We start from the raw sequence: 23,103 nt of genomic DNA on the forward strand, positions 1-23,103 counted from the left end.
CTGTACTTGTATTTGTTCATGCTCACATTTTTCCCTTACAACAAGGGCTTTTTGCTTACAATTGATTTGCAATTCATTAAAGCTTGGGTTGGTAGTCAGATTTAGAGACACTATTTGTTATACTGGTTAAAATGATCTTTATGTCCTGATGGCAATCAATACATAATTTGTTCTTAAAAAAGAGTGAAAAAAAAGCTGCTATCTACAGAGTAAACTTGGGAAAAAAATAACCAATCCCTGCCATCAGGAGCCAAATTATGAGACCAATCAAATCCCGTCCTGCCGTTCTGCCCGCCTCCTGCACATACATTTCATGTTTGTTTGTGTTTTTAACTTTCACTATGAGAATGTTTTGGTGTTTTCTTACCGCTGAGTGAGACATGAGTTGACGTAGTGCAAAACACAAACCATGTGCTGAGGACTGGTTTTGAATCAGTCACCATCATATGGTCGTGAATCAGCGGCGCTCGTTCATGTGAGCGGGGGCGTCGTTTTGGAGGAGGTCCGAGGGGAGGGGGGAGGAGGAAATGCTACATTCAAATTCATGCTAGTTTTCCGTGACTACCAACCCCAGCTTTAAGTGTTGTGAAAATTAAGCTAATGCAGAAGTGCAAAATATTGGCATTTTTACAGCCTAGTACAAAATAAGGTTTGTAGTATGTGGTTCATTTATTTAATTGTACATTTAGTGCAGAGGTGAATTTTGTTTCCAACACCTTCATTATGATGTTGTAAAGGTGAGAAGTAACATTTGCATAATACACCGCATTCTCACAGTGGCCATTTCCTTGTGACGTCGAGCTAAAGGTGGGAAGTTCAAGTATTGCTATCATATCATACTGCTGTGTTCCAGGTCTTAATGTCATCCTGACAAGTTATCATTTCACCAGTCCCTGGTTGACAAACAGACAAAAAGACAAAGGCTAGTGAAAATCTGAAGAAACATCCGGTCATATTATTTATGTTAATGTAGTTGACAACTTGTTAGCTAACATCACAACACAGTTATGTTAGCATTTAGCCACTACTTAGTTAGCAATTACAGGGGCAAGATGAAACATTTGCACAAGCAAAATTATCATCATATTTCAGAGTTCTATTGTAGCAGCAATGTTTCAGTTGCTTTCTACTTGTACGTCATGTTAGCTAGATAATAAAAATACAATGTTTAAGTACTTTACAGGCAGATGTGGTTACGGTCAAACAAGTGACCATGTTAACTGGAAACATTCAACTTGTTACTAATAACAACCACTCAAGAATGTAACTGAGAGTCTCTATTAAACATGGTAACCTGCTAAACTGAAACACCGGTCAGGCTTTGTGTAGTTAGCAAACATTGTATCATTGTGTGAAAATGAGCATCATTTCAAATTTTAATGACATTTCTGATGTACACTCTACTTTGGTTCTAATGCATGTTGCTTAAACATCATCACTGTTGACATGCTGTGAGGTTTCAGGTTTTAATAGTTAAAATTTTACCAAAACTAGGAGAAATGTAAGCTTATTTGTAAACCATGATTTTCCCTTTGAAGAGATATGCTGCACTTTTGTTTTGGAAGCACAAATCCAGCAGTAAATCTTAAAAGGCTGCAAAAGAGCTATACTTTTGTGTAATTGATTTCACTCTGAGAGCGCATGTAAGAGACAAAGAGAAGGATGTATGAGTTAGCACACATCAGTGACTGACCTCATAGCCTGTTATAATTGAGACTAACGACAAAAGCACATGGGCGTCAGGACCTTTGGTTTGAGGTTACAATAGCTTATTGTATTGCATCCAGTGTTGTCATGGATGTTACACACACACTGTGTGAACTTGTAGGATTGTAGAGTGTGTTTTGTGCATGTGCCCATTTGTATATGTATGTGTAAGTTTGTCAACCCTGAAAACCAAACTGGAGGATTGTGTTTCAAAACCATGTGAAGGTCAGACAGCCATAAAAACTATGAAACAGTTCATGTTACTTGTGGAGGATAAAGGACTTCAAAGCCTTCTAAGCCCTGTAGTGCTTTTGGAATAATTCACACAGTATTCAGACAGCCCTCTGTTCTCTGGACCTATGCTGTTTCACCCAATTTTGGGGGTATCGTCTTATGTAAAGGAGGAGGAGTGCAGCCAAAAAAAGTTCCTTGCCTGATGGATGTTCCCCATAGAAGAGGGAAAGGTGGTGCAGGTTTTATTGAGGCAGCTTCCTGGTGTTTATACAGCAAGGGTGCTTGACTTTATCTCTGTTCCCCACAAGTAATTTGGAGGTTTGTTGATCTTAGGATATTGTCCTAAATTTGGTTTACGATGTGAAATAAAGCCTGCAGTGCACCCCAAACTTTGACGAACATGTGAAATGGATTTAAAAAAAAAGATAACAAATGACATTTTTTTAAAACCATAAAATAACTTCTTAGCATTGGGGAGCTTTGTTCTTGCATTTAATTGCTTACTTGCGTTCATGTTGTTTTGTCTCATCAATATCAAGAAAGGGGATGAGCAGGGCAGAATATTTTATGTATATGCATAATGTATATGCACACATATGTTGCAAACACCTGGCCTAAAAATGGGGTGGAAATTGCATTACAATCTGACAGAAGTGAAATGATGAAGCAAAAGTAATGAAAGTTGTTCTTTCTGTGGTGTTTCTGCTTCTGTAAAGTGAGTAGGAGGAGGAGTCTTATGTAAAGTTGACTGTTTTTGCATTGGTATCACTTTGTGTCCAAGGATGTAACAGAAATACAAATAAAGTCATTTTTTAAAACGGTTAACATGAACTGCACTGCAAGAAATCAGTGTAACATGAATAAGGTCACCCAGAAAGTAACTTAAACATTGTAAATGGTCTATACTAATGACACTATTCACACAGCAGCCATTTTCCACAGACAATCTGATCAAGCAAGGAAGCGCAGTCACTGTTATAAAGTTGCAACCCACTGCTCTGGGCTATTAGCTACATCTTGTAGGCTATCTGGCAAATCTTATTATTTCAACACTTACTGTATCTGATCTACAACCAAAAAGATGAAGAGGGGGAATCTTAAGGCAATTCAAGCCTTGTGACAAGTTGAACTAACATTTTTGATAACCCATTAGCCACCATTGGATAACAGCTAACATTAGCATAAAGCTATTTACTAGCTTTAATCAATGTTTGCGAGGAAGTGGCAGACTACTTTTGTATTTAATATATTTTGGTAAGTAATGTAACAAGATACAGTTCACAGACTCAAATCTCTAAAAGAATCTTAAAAGTGTAGACAGCCGGAAAAAAAAAGATGAAAATATTAGCGTTGTATCATCCCTTAGAGGCTACAGCCATGCTAACTGCTACACAAGAGCTGTACAAGCACACCAAAAAGGAAGCTAGCATATGTTAAGCAGGTCAGTTGTTTTCCATGCGTAACATTGTAGATTATTGCGTTAGCTTCTTAGCATTAGCTGGCTACCTAGGGAAAATGGGCTCCCATTCTGGTGTTGTATCACAGGCTGACATTAAAAGAAAGAACAGAGTCTCACTCTCACAGTTGCGTAATTATGATGCTTAAATAAAAAGGTAGTGAGTTTCTGAAGAAGAAATAATGAGCAGAAAACAAAGCCAACTTGTTCTTTAGGACCTGTAATGACACCGTTACAGTTCATCACAGGCAGAAAGGACAGTTTTAGTTACAGTTCATCTATTACATCTCTTTGTGTCTTAGCTTTATGTTTGGCATGTTGAATGTAAATCTGAAAAAAATCTAATCGATTTCACGAAGCCAACAAACAAACCTTGTCACTTGTGTCAGATAGAAAGTAAAAAACGTATACAGTTCTTTATTAGTGTGAACAGTAGACATGATTCTGGCTCCTCTCATGTGTGCTGTGTAAGACAGAAGAGGCCCCCTGCCTTTGTCTTCGTTACATTTTCACTGCTGACCTATGAGTGCAAGTGTGAGCTATTTATACCTTTTTGTGAGAGCTGTGAGGGATTTCCCTCTTCTGTCCTCACCTTCAAAGTTGATAAATATTTCTGGTTAGTTGCTACTGGCAGAGAGGACAGCATGTTGAAAAGCAGGAAGATTCAGATCAACACAGTCCCCCGGTTGACTGACCTAACAGAAAACACAAACTGGACCTGTGTGTGGGTTTGCTGCACATTCAAAAAAACTGCTGCTGCTCTGAAAGTTTGAGGGTCTGTGGTCATCAGGACTAGAAGTCATTAAAAGCATCTTGTGAACGAGAAAGTGCACTGTTATGAGTTAGATAAAAGGTTCAATGCATTATGTCATTGTTTCATATTCTGTCACGTCTAATTACTCCCACTGGTGGTACATACAACAGGCAACTTTAGCAGACAATGCAAGAAAAAACATTGAGGCCTTAGATTGAAGGAGTTAAGGGCCAAGTATTTACCAATGCACCCCTCACAGCTGTTGAGGACAAAGATAATCTCTAACCTTGGTTTTTGTCAGATAATATTTACTGAACTTCCAGTGAGCATTTTTCTGTCAAAAACAGGTTTAATAAATGTCAGTGGCCACCATGGAATAGAAATTGAAAGCCAGATAAAAAGGGGAACTATTTGAAGACGTTGAGTCAATATCAATGTTTAGATCATATTATACAGAGAAATATGCTTCGGTCACAAGATTTTTCACTTATCCACACGCATTTTAATGTTGATTCTCACGCTGTGTCTTAAATAGCGGCTGAAATGATTATGAAAGTGAGAACAGTATCGCAGTAACCAGCAAAACATTGGAAACATGACCTGCACAGACCTGATTTCAACCAAACAGTGAAACCCTGGTTAGTGCTTATTGGGCTCAGGGTTGTTCACAGATCCAGTCATACCACTTCCAAAACAGCTTATCGACTCAACGCAGAAGCCTCTTCTATATCTTCAATTTTTAAGATTTCAGAACTGGATGATTATAGTGGTACTTTTCGAGTGGGACCCCAATAGCCAATGGCAGAGAAGTCTGAAAGGAATTGGAGTCCCTCGTGGTGGCATTGGTAAATTATTAAGCCCTGAAAAACTGACCAAGTATTAACTTAGAATAGTATAGTAGTCAGTGATAGGCAGTAACAGAGTACATTTACTTGAGTACTGTAGTTAAGTGCATTTTTTGAGTATCTGTACTTTACTTGAGTATTATTTTTTGGGAAACGTATTACTTTTACTTAACTACATTCAGAAGACAATTATTTTACTTTTTACTCCACTACATTTCTATCAATGCTCTAGCTACTCACTAATTTTCCTTTGAAGTCAGCTGATGAATTTCCTTCTCTTTTCTGGAATCTGATCCCTAAGACAGTAAAAAGTGTTTGTTCTATTTGTCTCAGTGGTTTAGTCATACCTGTATATCGTGCGAACGTGGAGCAAACACAGAGCAAATTTCATGCAAAAATTCACAGTCCAATCTGGGAAAGCGTGTTGAGCTACGTAACATTTGTTTCATTCCAAGTGAACATTTCAAACTAAGTTGTCTGTGCTTGGAGTAACTTAGTTTCTGTTTTTATTCCATGGTATAGTTTTTAGAGATTTTAAGTAATAGTTTCTAGATAAACATAATGTAACAGAATGTACTCCTATGTATTCTTGACTGCATTTAAGTATTGTGATAATACAAAGTTTTGAGATTTTTTCAGAAGTACTTTTAATACTTAAGTATTTTTAAAAGCAAGTACTTCAGTACTTTAACTCAAGTAATAATCTGACAGAACAACTGTCACTTGTATTGGAGTAATATTTGACCAGGAGTATCTATACTTTGACTTTAGTAATGAAGCTGTGTACTTTGTCCACCACTGATGGTAGTACATAGTATTAACTTTGTTTCCATCAGCTTTACCTCAAGATCTCGTGAGATTACATGAGCTCAGGTAGGGTGCAACATAACAGCACACAGGATCATCTTAATACTGTCCTGTAGTAAGTGATGTACCACTCTTTTCAAGTCTCGTAATATTTAATAAGTTTCTCCCCATGCCTTCGATCCTAACTGATATCCATGCAAACAGCTGTAAAGTTTAACTGGAGCAACATTAGTCTCCACTGGGACAGTGAGTGAGGTCGTAAACCTCTGCCATGCTCGTGGCCTTTGTGTCTGACAAGCTGGTGTCAATCACTTCCATGTCTGTGCTGGAAAGCCTAAAGAGAGATTTGTGGAGTGAAGCGAGCAGTAACAACGACCAAATGTTCACGCTATCCAGCCGGGCTGCAAGCGTTACATTTGACAGCATTCAGGTAATTAGAAGTGAATATCAAACCGTTGATGTGATTGGCAGTGTGCTGCTACTACTGATGACGCAGGATTCCCCTGAGGGTTTGTTTATCAACAGAGCTGTCATTCAGGTCAAGACGTGTGATATCATGACTTTTCGGAGAAGCTCCATTCTGACTCAGAGTTTGTCACACTGGCAGCAAAGCCTGGAGGAACCAGCTGTCTCAGCACAGGAGGGGGCTCAGTGCCTGTGGTCTGTGACAGCTTAACACGCACATCAAACAACTGTCGGACCCCCACCAACCCACACACACACACCCCTAAACAACAAGAACACACACACTTTGGGCTCTTTTGGTGCAGCACATACCAAAAACAAGCTCATAAATGCACAAGGCCATGATAAAAGATGAAAGAGACAGAAAGTCACTGTTGTGTGTGTGTGTCTGTCTGTCTGTCTGTCTTTGTGTGTGTTATGAGAAGCAGCTACTTATCCACTACATCACGCGGATATGCAGCGTGTATTACTGACTCATGGCGAAAACATGACAGTGAATAAAGTTTGGATGACAAGCTTCCAGCAGTTCAATAAGAGCAGCAAACAGGAGGACTGCCGTGGTGCCTTCATGGTGTGTGGTTTACAGCACAAGGCCACACAAGAGAGGAAAACAGCAACAGTAACAACAATCAATTTGAGACACAGGTGGGCAAACTCGCTAACGCGGTGGAAGAGGTCTCTGGTATGCGTGGGAAAAGTGATGGATGCTCTGCAAAGAGCTTAAGGCTTGGTGCAATTGGAACCTGTTGCTCTTGAAAGCTAAGTGGAAGGACTTGTGACATTTGTCTCAAAACATGCAACTATCACCCCTAAACTCACACGAGTCAGGTTGTGGAAGATTTTATTTCTTGTTTCTTGTTTTTTATCCTGTCTTGTACTCCCTAAAGGCTGATTAGGGGATGTTGGGAAAAGTGAGTGGGTGTATTGATGTGTTCATCACGGCCTGATGTTTTATTTAGCTGCATTTTCACATCCTCACAAAAAACTAAAAACAGACTCACCAAAGTGCAGATAGGAAGCTTGCCCTGATTCACTTCACTTTACTTTTTTCCTGTTCTGCCAGACAAAGAGCTGCTGGGCGGACGATTAGGTGGGGTAGGAGAGGACACAGTTCAGGGGAAGACACACACAAACACACACACACACACACACACACACACACACACACACACACACACACACACACACACACACACACACACACACACACACACACACACACACACACACACACAATCACTTTGATGATCAGATACCACAAGCTTGCATCACAATAAATTTGGCAACAACAAACAGCTCGCTGAGAGTAAATGACGCGGGCAGAGGCAGAGAGGATGGGAATCAATTCTACATCTTTATAATCAGAGGAAGGAGGACATGAGCCGGAAGGGTAGAGGAGGCAGAGATGGAGGGGTGGAGGAAGGGATCAGCAGAGGAAAAGATTGTTGAGTGAAACAGTAGTTGTGTCTAAAAGGTCGGTGCCCTGGCGCCACTGCTGCTGCTGTTCTGCTGAGAGACAGAGCAGGCTGAAGACTGAGCCGTCCCACCTGGACTGACAAATACACCCAAGAGACAACAGAGAAGGGAAGAGTGTTTAAACTAATAACAGAACTCAGTTTTTTTCATTCCAAGAAGCATTGAGACAAAGAAAGGAATCTTTTTCAACACTGCCAGCTTAATGAAAACTCTTCCTCAGGGCTGCAGAACAATAAACTTATACCGTGATATGTTGTTGTTTTTTTCAGGCTGAAATGCAACATGAAAAAACACAGGAAATGAACTTGATAGACTAGATCTATCTCAAATGTTTTTAAAAGTTTAGAAGCTTAACTCACTCCCTCAGTGTGTCTCAGCTCCCTCCTCCTGAAAACAATATAAATCCAAAAGGCAGTTTCACACCACTGAACTGGCACCAGTTAATCTGATAACTAGCTTGAGTTTCAGCTGACTGGATCAAATGATGTGAAGGCATGGGCATTATAACCAGGCCTCTGTTCAACAGGTTGAATAGCTTTGCCTGCTGGAAGAGAACACACATTCAATATTTTTATTGCCACTAATGTGATGTGTTTATTAGGAATTCTCATAATATGATGACAGTAAAACAGTGATTTATTGTGCATCCCTACCCTTCACTGAAACTATGCGTGATAATATTCTCACACGAAACTCTTGCACTTTTTAATGTTGCAACATCTAAATTACACAGAACTACACAAGGTGTTCTGGGAATTGTCTACATACACGTTCCCCAAAACTCAGCCTGATTGAAGTGAAACCGGAGCTGCTTACAGACCTGTTAAAACAAGGTCTGGCAGCACGAGGAGTTTCAATTGTTTCTTCGTCAGGTTAAGTGTGTCATATTCTTTCATATATTTAACATTTATTTGTTATAATCACAGCGTTTTATTCTCCCACAACTACCAATGTGAATGTTAAAATTGTATCATATTTGGCTGCAGTGAAGTTTAGTCTGCAATTGAGGCGTAGAATTAATTTCAGATGTTGAAGATACTGAAGATGGTAGATGTTAGAGAAAGAAAGAAGGTTGTATCATTAACCAGGGAGGCATGACATACCATTTTGTGTAAACTGACCTGAATGCTTTTGTCTGGTAACTAACATCTTATCACTGATGGACAACATAAATCAGTGCTTCAATGCTTAATCCTATGGAATAAATATGATTAAAAACAAAAAAAAAGAAGATGAATAGGATAATCTAAAATGTAGCCTGCAGTTGAAACACCAACACAAACTTTGTTCACAACAACCACCCCAATCAACTGCTGCAACGCCAAGCAGCCGTCTCAAGGGACATAATTCAGAATTGCAATCTCACATACAAATAGGAAACTGAATAATTCAAATAGAAAACCACACACACACTAGTGGAACACTCTCCTAGCCACAACTGAAAAGCTCTCTCAGAGCATACTGACCCTCATCAAAATGTACTGCAGCACATTACAGCACTTTTTAAAGTTATTTTTATTATATATTTTTTAGTTTCATTTACTTCCCCTTACTTAATTTCATGCAAATTTACATGAACATTTGTGTACCATCCTGTCTCATTTATAGAGTGTAGAAATGCACTTTTATTTAGCATTTTAATCTTTTTTTTAATCAATTTAAAATGCATGATGACTGTAAGGATAATTTAATTTAAAAAAACAGATAAACAGACTCTAATAAGAAAAATAATCATGTTTTTTCATCTTATTAAATACAAATGGACTATGACTAAAAGATACTTGAAATGCTTTTCATCATTGTTTATATTCAATTAAAGTCAAGAGGGTAAAGTTTGTTTATTTAACTTTAGTTCAATTAAGCAAACCACATGTTTGTTTTGACTTTACTTTGTGGTTCTCCTTGTTTGAGCATGTTCAGACATGAAACATACAGACATGCAAATGTAAATGGAGCTGCCTATTTCCGTCTCAGGGTGCTACTCTCCCCAAAGACTCCCAATTGATATTGAAATTGAGTACTTCATGAAGCCTGTTATGTCCAGACTTGACCTGTGGCAGACTGTCATAGCATGCCTGATTAACTTTAGCCATCTAAAATAAATACACAGATGTAATGCAGCTGGTTTGTGAGCCAAGTTTGAACACAATTTTTTTTTAAGATTGTTAGATTATAAACATTGTTTCATTTGGTTCCTTTTTACACTTTTGTTTTGTTCATGTTGTAAGTGTTAAAAATAGCACAAACACAATTTATCCTCATATTTACAGTGTCAGAACTTTTGCCAAAATAGCACAAATTCCAGTGGCTCTAATATGCAGTACACAGTGAAGGATGCAAATTGAATGAATGGAGAGAAAAGTGGGCGTGTACACAGTGAAAGAGCATGTTCTTCAGAGCACAGAGGAGGAGGACAGTGGGAGGGGTGGAGGGGGCGTCCAGGGAGGGTACAAGTCTGTCGTGGTATAAAAGGGTGGGCAGATTTCACATGTAGCAACAGACTTCAGAGTGCTGACAACTTCTGTGGACTTATCTACAGTAAACATTCTCTTCTTCACAGAGGCAAGAAAGAGAGAGAAGAGACAAAATGGAGATGGAGCCAACTGATGGTCCCTATGAATACTACGACTACGAGGAGACAGAAAACACCACCATGTGTGACTACTCCGAGTGGACACCATCGTACTCAGTCATCCCGGTGCTGTACATGCTGATTTTCATCCTAGGCCTTTCTGGAAACGGGGTGGTCATCTTCACCGTGTGGAGAGCTCAGGGGAAGCGACGAGCTGCAGACGTCTACATCGGAAACCTGGCTCTGGCTGACCTCACCTTTGTAGTCACTCTGCCTTTGTGGGCTGTTTACACCGCCATGGGCTACCACTGGCCCTTCGGAGTGGCCTTGTGCAAGATCAGTAGCTACGGGGTCCTGCTCAACATGTACGCCAGTGTCTTCTGCCTCACTTGCATGAGCTTTGATCGCTACCTGGCCATTGTTCACTCACTGTCCAGCACCCAGCTGCGCACCCGTGGCCACACACGAGCCTGTCTGATGGCCATCTGGCTGCTGTCGAGTCTACTGGCTGCTCCAACTTTGATCTTCCGAACAACAAAATATGACCAAACCAGCAACCGCACATCCTGCGCCATGGACTTCAGCCTCGTGCTGACAAACAAAGACCAAGAGATCCTGTGGATCGCTGGTCTTAGCATCTCCTCCTCAGCTCTGGGCTTTCTTCTACCTTTCTTGGCAATGATGGTGTGCTATGGTTTCATCGGCTGCACTGTCACACGCCACTTCAACACTCTGCGCAAAGAGGACCAGCGGAAGAGGAGGCTGCTGAAGATCATCACCACGCTGGTGGTGGTGTTTGCCGCATGCTGGATGCCCTTCCACATTGTGAAGAGTGCTGACGCCCTGTCCTACCTGGAACTGTTCCCCGCCACCTGTGCCTTCCTGCGCTTTCTACTCCTGGCTCACCCGTACGCCACTTGCCTGGCCTATGTCAACAGCTGCCTCAACCCTTTCCTTTACGCCTTCTTTGACCTGCGCTTCAGATCCCAGTGTCTGTGCCTACTCAACCTTAAGAAGTCCTTGCATGCAAGCCCTGCCAGCCCTCTGTCTTCTGAGAGGACAGAGGCGCAGTCTCTAGCCACAAAGGTGTGACAACAACTGAGAGCCAAGAGAAACTCTGGGAGAAAACGCTAAACAATGCAGAACATTGCATGTAATTCAAAACTTGACAGCGACTGGTGCTTGCTCAGATATCAGCTGTGGTCAGTTCATGGGAATCAGCTTTGCTGCTCTCAGACTCTGTGGGCTGTTGAAGGAAACAGTTGGGCTTAATGTGTTGAGGTCTGGCCACACACAAACTCCTGCCTAACTTTGAGAAACATGGCAGCAAAACCGGACCGCCTAACACACGAAACTCAGCAGTGCCAGACCCGTCTTTCTGGAATAAATGGAAGTATTGTTGAAGGACCGCATGCTCTTGTGTCTCTCTTGGTTCTCTTGTGGACTTACTGTGAAAGACTGAGCTTTGAACTCTGCCCTCAAGGCCTGTTAAAATGTCTTACTCATGCATTTATCCCTGCTGTTCTTGTTTTCACTTGTAAGCACTTGAAGTGTGATCTCTACCAATGTACCCCACCCTTCAGCTCGGTCGGTAGAATCACAGGCAGCAGTGTCATGTATGTGTGTATATGTATAGGAAGGGTATGCCAGTCAGTAAGAGGTGTTGGAGTCTGATAAGGGTGTTGTAAGGAGAGACGGAGATAGTGGGTGGGGGTGGTGTGGGTTGGTGGGGGTATCCCAGACAGACAGACAGATGGCAGCTGACAAATGTTTTCAGGCTGGCAGAGTTCCCAATTAAAAGGTGACTGCTTTGACAAGTCTGCCTAAGTGTGTGCGTGCGTGTGAGTGTGTGTGAAGGGATGTCTGAGTGGGTTTGTCGATTGTCTGAATGACTTGATGATGATGAATTTGTTCCTGACAAATAGATGAAAGCATTTTGTGAATACACATTATTTTGAATCCATGTTTATGATTTGTAATTAAAAAAGGTGCTCTGAAAAATACAGAAACTCCCTGTCTGGTCTCACTTTGTTTCTCGTGACAGCTTGTTAGGTCTTGCTGGAATGTATTTTCTCCCATCCAGTGAATGTTCTTCTTCCTGTTGGTGCATTTCTGAGGGGAGGCAGCCTCCCTCCCATTGTGTTTCGCAGGGGCTGAAATCAAAGCATATGTCTGCAGGAAATGCATGTTGGACTTCAGTTTCCCTCCTCCTGCACGTTTGTTTCTTCACCCAAACAATCAGGGAGTACAAAAGTATCTAATTTGGATCAACAGAGGGATACAGAGCTCTGTCCCCAAGATGTTTATGTCTCTCAAAATTTTAAAACAAACATCATTTCCAAACTGAATGCATCAATAGAGTCTCTCTGTGTTATATTTCCTTTAGAACTGACCGGCTGAATGTGTTGTTTTATCAAGGAAACACCAGAACAGGTTGTTGAACTTTAAATTGGAATTTGATGACTAACAGTTTTGACTGTAATGAGCTTTTTCCAGGATAAAATCAGCAACAGCAGGCAGACAGAAGGATTGGACTAATCCTTGTTGCTCTTTTGTGTAGCGGGAGTCCTTGTGTAATACCTGTAATTGGGAATGGCTTAGTCCAAATCACTTCTAATTACATTAAACCAAAGTGTGTGCCTTTAAGTTGTTTACGACAACACACTAATTTCTCACTGAAGAAAGAAGACATTGCTGATTTCTGACAGGTGAAATCTGAAAGCTTTTCTTCATCATGGTAACAGTGAAGAAAACACAACAGCTGCAGCGACATCCACTGTGTCTCTCTCATCGCTGTCTCAGCGCTTCCTAATCTCATCCAAGCCAGGACACAAAAACAGACGTGCAAACTAAATCTTTGTTAAAAGGATCACTGAAAATCTGGACACAGAAAACACAGATTCCCTGAGAAACAGATAAAATGCACACAAATTTGAAACTGTAACAAAGGTCCAAAAGTGAATGAAACAGGCACAGTGGAACAGGCCGTGCATGCATGTTTCATTGGTGCAACAGCATACAGTACATTTTGAAATTCCATGCCACAGCCATTTGATACAGGACAACTTGTCACATCATTTTACACCCGTCCGCATCAAAGCCAACGCCTGCATTGAAATATAATCTGGATAGATTTTGTTATTGGGTTTGTAGTTTTATGTAGATGATGAGTTCATGTTACCAAGATTTCAAGGCATGAAGTCTGCCTAAGCTGGAGAAAGAGAGAAAAGGAGGGTAATACGTCCCTGAGTGTTTGTCTGAGATGACGGTTCTGAAATGACTCAACAAATGCAGTCATTCCTCTGTAATAACACAGTGTCTACATTAAGTGTCTACACTGGAACCAGAGTTGCTACAGGGAATCCCAGAGGGTATACAGTCTACTCTCTCTCTCTCTCTCTCTCTCTTTCTCTCTCTCTCTCTCTCTTTCTCTCTTTCTCTCTCTCTTTCTCTCCTCTCTCTCTCTCTCTCTCTCTCTCTCTCGCTCTCTCGCTCTCTAAGGAATCACAAACAAGTAGAGCTACTTTCTAGAAACACATTCAACCCTTAAGTAAAAAGAACACACTTGTTCTCTGTGCTGATTTTGTGACTGAAACAAATTGTTTTATTTTTGCACGTGCACGTACCACAGGAATTTTGGCGATGCAAAAGAAAACACCAGTGTGTCTGAAGTCACTGCTGACTGAAAACAAAAGCTCCATAAATCAACAACCAACTCACTAATGATATCTGATTTGATTTCTTTTACCAACATAAATAAGATTTATTGAGAACAAAATGTTTACTTTCTTTACAAATGTCCACAAAGCAGAGGCGGATCCAGACTTTTTGGACTGGGTTGGCCAGAGTGGGGCACTGACTCATCCAGGGGGGAATGAAGTTCACACACATACGAATAAATGAATAGCCTCTTTTTACCCTTTCTGTGTCTGCTAATCATATCTTCTTTACCTCCTAACATTAATATATTTAAAGATGTTATACTTTTTTAAAAAATTTCTTCTTAATGGAGCACTGCTGTCTGGGCGTTTAAAGCAAGCGGCTCATACACAGAGGTTGTAGTCCTCGTCGCAGACTCGCAGCAGTCTCTTTTTCGACTCCCAGCCTCAGCCATTTGCTGCATGTCCTCCCAAACTTTCTGCTCCCCACATCTCCTGTCTCTCTCCAGCTGTCCAATCAATAAAAAGGCAAAAATATCCAAGAAATATAACTTCAAAAAAAAGAGAAACACAACAGAGTTTCAATATTTGAAACTTCACAGCTTGATTTCTTAAGGACTCAAAAAGAAGATATTTAAAGCTCCTCTGAGGGGATTTTAGCTGGTTATGAAACAGACTAAGAATGAATACAGTGGGGCGTTGGTGGCCTAGCAGTCTAAGCGTGCCACATACAGAGGCTATAGTCCTTGTCGCAAGGGTTGACGGTTCGACTCCCGGCTGTGACCATTTGCTGGATGTCTTCCCCCACTCTCTAATCCCCACATTTCCTGTCTCTCTACAGCTATCAATAAAGGCAAAAATGCCCCCAAAAAATATAACTAAAGCATACTGACTCTTCTCTATGACCTGCAAGAACAAATAAGACCATGAGCGACAACATTTTTTAAATTCTATTTTGTCATTATCATGCCTGAAACCTCCAGCATGGGGTATGTGTCGCACAAAGTGATTGAAGAGGCCTTTGTTGTTACATCTTTCCACCAACTAATTCTGGATGACTGATACATTTTACTGTTAAAAGATAGAACGATGAGATTTTGTGTTGCAAAATCAGCAAAGAGGTAAGAGGAACCAATTGTCCAAAGATAATGCAAAAACAACACCAACCAGAAGTTCCTCACAGGAGCTTTAATGTTTTAAATGCTGGAATTTTACTTCAATTGGAAAATGTTCATAGTGTGGTGTGAATGTTTTTACTGCAGCATATTATCTGAATATTTTGTAACTGTGTTAAGGTTTGTTTTTGTGTCACATCTTAGTTTCCTGAACTGGCTCTTTAAGTCTTTCCAGAGGCTTTAAACCAGAAATTATTGCTGACTCTGGAGGAAACACAATGAATGCAAACTGTGAGATCCAACACCTTGGATCCTTGGTTCACATTTCATCAGGTGATGCATTACATTAGAAACTACAGTCAAAGGTAAGAAGGTCAACCCTCTTAAAAGGTGCCCACCTTCACTCATTCATTTTCATATCAAAGGAAGACAAACAGGCTTTGTCTGTCTATGTTGTTTGAAATTAGGGTTGCAGCCAGACTCCTTGATTTTAAACGCGCACTTCCAGCTGTCATAAATCAGAATTATGAAAACGGGTCATGCAGAAAATAGACAGAGGAAGTGTGAACACATTTCTCCTCTGTCTTAACAATGGAGCCCAAGCAGTGAAGCCAGCAGACCGGACCTTGGCCCTTATGTGACAAGAGTGAAGTAGGATGAGGTGCTGACCCCGGGAGCGTCTTGGAAGACCCTAAGCTTCCTGCCGCCTGGTCCAGCATAGCTCCTCCTTGCAGCGTCCCAGGAGGATGCCAGACCTCACAGACAGGATAGGAGTCAGCAGGCCGAGCAGGAAAGACAAAAGAGGTGCGCAAGGTAGGGGTTCCTGACCGGGGATATCCTGTCTTTCAGCGGCATCTCCATGCTTTTAGGGCCTTCTGTGACATAGATCAAGATGTATGCTCCCCCTTAAAGAAGGAAAGTGTGCAAGCCAGACTCCCTTTTACACCTGGTATGTGAGGAGAAGTCCAGTTTTGTGACAGGTAATCTTTTCTGAGTATCAAAGAGGAGTTACAGAAAAAGAACAATAAAGCTTCTAACGTGTCTCAAACACCTGAGGTGACAAATCAGACATCTCTTTCTCCCTCACTCTCTCCGTCTCCTCTGACATTTCAAAGGCAGCCATCGTTAGTGGAGACACGTCGTTTCCGACAGCAGAAAGGAGCGGAAGTAACCAAGCTTTGGGTTATCTCCGGATCTTGGGTTATGTGGGGGTCTCACTCAGAGAAGATAGTCTTCTTTACTGTGCACAAAGTGGTCCTTCATTCCCTCCTCTATCCTCTTCATTGTGCATCCTTCCTTCTCTCACTCGGGCCTAAATGGATGCCCTGTCATCAGCAGCAGCACTGAGCCAGCTCAGAGGCTCAGCTGCAATGACTGAAGCATCACAGGTACAGAAAGCTGCACAGACACATGCAACAAGTTACGCAACAAAGAGGCAGTGTGCTGCTGTGCATCCAATTTGTTAACTGAAGTGAAGATGATTGCATAAGATAATTACTTTAAACATATTCCGATGTACAGCTGCAGTGATCATTTAAGACTCAGCTGCTTTTGAAGACTTGTGTTAATGCTGCAAACGTGTTACTAACTGTCCTCTGTTGTTGCAGACACATTTTAAAGATGTCTGCAACAACAATATGCAGCTGCACACACACACAAACAGAGAATTGTTGACCATGGAAAATATACACCAGATTCCTATAGGTCTGTTCAAAGACATAAAGTAGTAGAGAAAAAAAGATTACACTTGATCTTTTTCTCCACCCCAAAATTCAAGTGCTTAGAAATATGAATTCCCATGTTGTTATTTAACTCTGTAGTGGTCAAAGCAATTCTCAGGTTTTGTAGCACTGGTAGGAAGAGATATGACATGTAATAACGTAGAAATAGTCTGTGTCCAGGTAGCCACACACATGCAGTTGTTTCAGGATCCCTAAAAATCTAACTTTGCATCTGCATATTCATCATTTTTTCAAAATCTGGGTCAGATACTAAAGATTCATCCTTAGCTGTATTCTTCTTGACTATTCACAGACTACAGTGGAGCTCTTAAAGATTCTCATTCAAAATAATGTGTGGTCATGATGATTGCAACGGATGATGGAGCACTTAAGTTGTAGATCCGTGCATATTTCCAGCAACGACAGCCCATGTTTGTAGTCATCATTATCATGCTTTGTGTTGAACTGATCTCCTGGTTTCTTACACTTGTCATTGTTGTTTTTAAATTTGAAACTGTTACTAACGCTTTGTGATGTTGCTAGAAGCTACAAGAACTGTGAGATCTTTATCCGTTTTGCTTATGATAATTATGTAGGCCTAGTGAAGGTGAAGAGGTCAATCATAGTCTCCTGATCAAATCTAGGTGTTTGATGCATTGAAAAAAAATTATCTTGTGGGCACAAAATAATGACTTGTTCCCACAAGATCTTAATAGTATGCACTTAAGTCAATATCTTGTGTGCACACTATAAAACATTTTACAATACATGTACAATAAATGGAAAGCATTCTTTAAATGGCATTGTCCTGACAGGTGATTTCTTGAAAGGAACCCAGAGGGCTAATACTATGCTGACCAACAAGCCATGAACAGGGGCTCCCAAAGTGGGGGGCGCGACTTGAGAAGTCTTCCAGATTATTATTATTATTTTTAAGTAATCTAAAATTGCATATTTTACTAATTGTTGTAAATATATTGACAAAAGCATCAGTAGCAGCAGGTTAATTTATAACAGCACAGAAAACAGCCACATGTGCATTTAGCTAGGCTAATTTTCTGCAGACCAGCTAAATGAAGTATAAAGCAACCTTTAATTACATCAGGGACAGTGGGGGTTGTGAGTCTTTGGCACCTATATTTTGAGGGTCATGGCCTGAAAGTTTGGGAACCCATCATGTAGAAGACGGCAATAGAGTCCTAAATGTATGAAGAATGCCTCAATAATGCCAGAGTTTAGTTCTCCAAAAGTGCATGGGATGAACTGAATGACTTTGTTTTCCTTTCATAAAGAGAAGGACAGAGCACACTGTGCATTCAACGCCATCCTATCCTGTAGATCAGGGGTGTCAAACATACGGACAGCAGGCCAAAACCGGCCCACCAGAGGTTCCAATCCGGCCTACGGATGACCTCCCAAAGTGAAAAATGACAGAGAAGACATTAAATGCAATTTTTCAATCAAAGTAACTACTATTTCAGATTTGTCCTCCGGGGGTTGCATACAATCATAGTGCTAAAGGAGCGCACCTGAACGGCACTCCAGGAGAATATTTGCAGTTTCCATAATCCGGTGGAAATTCATAGACTTTTTAGAGCACTTCAAGATTCAATCAACACCAAAATTTTCGTACATGTAAGCTTGTAACAGCAGGAGCAGTGGATCCACCTTTTTTAGAAAAAAGGAGCCAAATATCATGTGCATGCTTACCATACATGTGCGTACATCACAGGCTTACTCCGTCACTACTAGCACTAGCACTACACCCCCTCATACAACACTGTCCAGTAAGCAAACTGTTCATGCTGGAGCTGAGGGGTCCAAAATAGTCAACTTTACCTTGTTCATTATTATAATCTATCTGTTCTTTTGCTGTAAACATTAAACTCTGTGTGTCAGGTGAATGGGTAACCTGTGTGTTTGGTGTGTTCGCAGCAGGTTTCAGTGCTTGAAGTATATAATATATGGCCCACTATGAGACTCATCATGGTGAAAAATACAACAGCTGTCTTTGTAGAAAGATAGTTCATGTAATGTGAACATTTTCAGAATGTACTTTTACTTTTTTGCACTAAAAGAAAGGGAAACATTTTGAGTTGTCCCTCTCTATAGGTTATTATGTTAGGATTTTACTGGTCCGGCCCCCTGAACTGAAATGAGTTTGACACACCAGTGTAGATCTTCAGTGTGCTGTTGATTCGTCAACATTTGCATGTGGCATTTACAGGCTTTACTTTATCCATTCTAAATGGTTGCTTTGGTAAGCTGGCCTACACTGACACCTAGTGACAACGTCTTCTTTCACATCCGGAACATTTGTGTTGGAACTGCTGCTACCTTCGGAGTTAGATACAAGTAGGACCGCGTTAGCCGATGCTACAAGGCCTTGTCAAGCTAACATAAAAGTTCGATTAGATCCAATTGAAATTAGCTTGGTTAGCATCACAGCCGCAGTCTGTTTTTACTCGGTATGGTGTCTCACAGGCAGAAGCGGCTGTGGAAATACGTGGAAGAGGGCAGTTTGCTGAAGCTGAAGTCGTACCTTAAGAAGCACCGAGACCTGAGTGTTAACTTTACCCAGGGCAAGAGGGAGAGGAGCCCGCTGCACCTGGCCTGCAGCCTGAGAGAAGACGCTGTGCTGCGGCTGCTGCTCAAACACGGAGCCGATGTTCTCCAGAAGGACCGAAAAGGAGACACAGCGTTACACACTGCGGTCACTAGAGCTCTGAAACACGGGAGAACAGGTGAGCGGGGCAGGGAGGAAGCGGAGCTACTTTTCTTGTCAAACATAGCCGTCAATTATTTTACCTGGGCTTCTGTTTTTTATTTTCAGCGTTTAATGATTTGGTTGTGCCTCTGAGAAAGAGCTGCCCAGGAGCTATGACTGCTCCCAACAACGCTGGAGTCACACCAGAGGATCTGCTAAAGTGGATGAAACACACAAAGGTAATGTCAGAGATGAAGATTACCTTCAATGTTATAGTCAGAAACTGTAGTTATATGTGTGTATTCAAAGCAGCTAGTTGGCTGATTTCGTTGGATTTCATTCTGTATGTGATCCTTTTTAAAAAGATATATTTTTATTGATTTTTCATGGATATACATTCATAATAATCAGGGACACAATGGTGAATATAGACATACATTTCCATAGTATAGTCAACATTAGCCTAGAAAGGAACATCAAGGGTGCTGGTGGAACTTACCAAGACACCACTAAACCATCAACAGAAACCTCCCAGAAAACTAAAATAAGTAAATAGAGCAAGCACAATCATTTATTAATAATAATAATAATAATAATAATAACAATAATAACAATAATAATAATAACAATAATAATAATATTTAATAAATAAGAAATTGAGGAGTGTAATACAAATTTAGAAAAAATAACTATAACAAAAGAAGAAAAAAAAGCAAACAAGAACACACACACACACGCACGCACGCACACACACACACACACACACACACACACACACACACACACACACACACACACAGGGGAGGGGGGGGGGGGGGGAAATAGGTGAAATTTTACCAGTCAAAGTATTTTCTGTGTGTGATCCTTTTTATCAGTCAGTTTGAATCCACAATGTCAGAAAAATGTGAAAAATATTTGTCACATTTCATATATACTAAATCATGGTTATACAACAGACAAATGATTGTGTTTTATTTGATTTCCAAACAATGTGAGAGAAAAAAGATCTCGTATTGCTTAGTCTAGTGCCTCCAGGTGAGCTATTATTTTCCTTTAAGACATTGCAGCATAATAAACCTACAAAAACAAGCATGAGGGAAGTGTTCAACCACAGTTGGATCAATGGAGGGTTAGATCTGGGTATAAATTCTTTGTTTTTGTCCTATTTTCTTGAATTGATTTTTATTCAGCGAGTGTTACAAAAACGTCTCTTAAGTCTCTATTTTTATTGTCTTTTTTGCCACACATAAATGTATAGGAAAAGTGAAAATCCTCTTTGTTTTCTTTGATGTTGGATAATGTTAATATAGGATTTTTTTGTTGTTCTTCACAGCCTGCAGCAAACATGAGCCATTCGTCTCAAGCAGATCCTGAGAAGGAGTGGCTGGAAAAACTGTTTGGTGAATGCGAGGATGAATTCTCTGAAACATTTGGAGTATACGACGGTAAACTTAAATCTGTGCTTTAATACAGAAATTGAAGATAAGATAATTTAAAGCTTAATTTATCCCACAAAAGGGAAATTATCAGTGTAAAAAACAACAACCAGAAGAACATACAGTGCTCAGAAAATCAATTGAACGTATTTTAAGTTTTCCTCTCTTGATAACAACACTGCTGTATTTGTTTTGCAGCTGATGATTTTCTTCCCCTTGATGATGACGAAGAAGACTTTGGTGACTGGGCTGATAGAATCAGAAAAGAGTATTTTGATAAAATGCATGCTGAGGCTCAGAGACTGGCTGCCTCTTCTTCTTGTGGGTATAAAAAGAAGAAGAAGAGTAAACAAGAGAGAGAGCAGGAGCAGAAAAGTAACAAAGAGCTGCAGGAGAGGCTGCAGAGGGAACACGAAGAGTATCTGGCACGAGCAGCTCGAAAAGAGGAAGAGACCCGGCGAGGTAAGAAGCGCAGGTATGAGGAGGGCTGTGCAGCAACTTTCCATGCTGGGTCTTCTGCTGGCAGCAAAAAACTGAGCTACAGTGACATCCCCTGGCCGGCTCCCAAAGGCACCGTGCAGGAGATGGTGGATGTAATGCTGCACGGTGTGGATCGTAAAAACGTGTCAGTGTTTCACAAAACGCTCCTGAAGCAGCAAGTGCTGTGGCATCCTGATAAATTTGCTCAGAGGTGCGAAGCTCGGTTGGAGGAGAAGGACAAACAACGGATTCTGGAAACAGTCACAGCTCTGTCACAGGAGCTCAACAGACTGACGCAGAGTCTGAGGACTTAAAATTCAGCTATTGTTTAATTTATGTTTATGATGCTTTTCTGGAATTCTGCAGCGAAAGGCAAGAGTGTGGTGTGTAAAACTGTATAAAACCAACTGCAAAAAACAATTTCCAATAATGCAAGAGAACCAAACAGTCCAGCACACTTGACTGAATTCTTGAACTCACTCCCTTAAACTCATCTAGTCAAACCACACAGGCCTCCACACAGGCCTATATATGTAAATGTAAACATAGAATATTCAAATACTTGCAAATCAGAGCATCAGCTGCTCCTCTCAGAGTGCACTCAAATGAAGTTGAATGAGCAATTCTGAATGCAACAAATAATACTGAAGTCTCTGTTAAAACCTTTTAAAGGACATCTACACAATCAACAGATACACTTGATTAATGATGCACAACAAACAACATGACTGTCACAAAGAGTGAGAAGTATTTATTTAGACCATGACTCATTGACAGAAGATACAATCCGTGTAAGGGTCTTTTATGTCTGCTACAGCTTAACTCAGATAATTTAAAAAAATGGAATTTGTCTTTATTCAGGCGATAGTTTCAGATTGGGGAATTCTCTGTTCATGCACAAACCTTGGTAACAACTCAATACAAGCCTAGTCTAAAAGGTGAGCAGTGTAGACTGTAGGGCCTTGCTCTAAGGCACATACATGGAGATGTTTCCTTCCAGCCCCTGAAGTAGACCACTCTTGTGCTCCTGTTTGTTTTCTGTGTGGAACATGTTTGTTGCTTTTGAGACCCACATCTGCCAAAGAAACGTACTTTAATCAAATGTATTGTGTATGATTAGTTTACTTGTACTAATCAATAGTTGGTACCCACAGAGTGGTTTTGTTGCTGGATTGAATTGAAGCATTAACATCCTCCTTTCAAAGGCCTGATTTAAAATAAATTTCAAAAGGAAAAACGTGATCAAAGTGTCTCTCTATTATCACTAGTGTTTTTTCCTGTATGTCTTCTGATGGTATTTTTAGGCTGCTCCTGAAGCGGAACAGCAGCCAGTCTCATCAAAGAGATGCTCAGCCCTGTGGGGTTTTGTTTTTACAATTATAATCTCTAACACTAAAGATATGTGTTCTGTCACGCGAATATTAACATTTAATTAATAAGAAACGGTAGGAAGAACAGCTTTCACACAAAGAGAAGCAGATAGTCGGTCCACTTTCAGTGATGGAACTGAATAAGAGGATGCGGCGGTTGCCAGGTCGGTAAGTAAACCCCCTTTTTCGAGTACATAATTCAAAACAGAATGAACTGATTTATTTCTATCCAAATTAAGCTGTAGTTATTCCCATTATAGTGATTTTTGAATGTAAAACATTTATTTTTTACAGATTTG

At 40.6% G+C, this 23,103-nt stretch overlaps 2 protein-coding genes across 2 annotated transcripts; both read left to right on the forward strand.

Annotated features, from left to right (window-relative positions):
* The first annotated feature begins 6,808 nt into the window (after window positions 1–6,808).
* On the forward strand, window positions 6,809–12,304 carry LOC117831234 (apelin receptor B-like). The gene is made up of 2 exons (XM_034709832.1): window positions 6,809–6,913; window positions 10,305–12,304. Exon 2 carries the CDS (start codon window positions 10,332–10,334, stop codon window positions 11,406–11,408), a length of 1,077 nt encoding a protein of 358 aa, XP_034565723.1. The 5' UTR covers window positions 6,809–6,913; window positions 10,305–10,331; the 3' UTR covers window positions 11,409–12,304.
* A 6,810-nt stretch (window positions 12,305–19,114) lies between these two features.
* On the forward strand, window positions 19,115–22,676 carry nfkbil1 (nuclear factor of kappa light polypeptide gene enhancer in B-cells inhibitor-like 1). The gene is made up of 4 exons (XM_034709684.1): window positions 19,115–19,555; window positions 19,645–19,757; window positions 20,852–20,963; window positions 21,153–22,676. Exons 1-4 carry the CDS (start codon window positions 19,282–19,284, stop codon window positions 21,746–21,748), a joined length of 1,095 nt encoding a protein of 364 aa, XP_034565575.1. The 5' UTR covers window positions 19,115–19,281; the 3' UTR covers window positions 21,749–22,676.
* Window positions 22,677–23,103: the final 427 nt, after the last annotated feature.

Source organism: Notolabrus celidotus, chromosome 19 (genome assembly GCF_009762535.1).
Source record: "Notolabrus celidotus isolate fNotCel1 chromosome 19, fNotCel1.pri, whole genome shotgun sequence".
NCBI classification, from domain to species: Eukaryota; Metazoa; Chordata; class Actinopteri; order Labriformes; family Labridae; genus Notolabrus; species Notolabrus celidotus.

Excerpts from the sequence above, each read along its gene's own strand:
- LOC117831234 (XM_034709832.1), top strand. The coding sequence starts at position 10,332 with ATGGAGATGGAGCCAACTGATGGTCCCTATGAATACTACGACTACGAG.
- nfkbil1 (XM_034709684.1), top strand. The coding sequence starts at position 19,282 with ATGGTGTCTCACAGGCAGAAGCGGCTGTGGAAATACGTGGAAGAGGGC. Across the intron at positions 19,556-19,644 it reads TCTGAAACACGGGAGAACAG|CGTTTAATGATTTGGTTGTG; the intron begins GTGAGCGGGGCA and ends TTTTATTTTCAG. Across the intron at positions 20,964-21,152 it reads AACATTTGGAGTATACGACG|CTGATGATTTTCTTCCCCTT; the intron begins GTAAACTTAAAT and ends TTTGTTTTGCAG.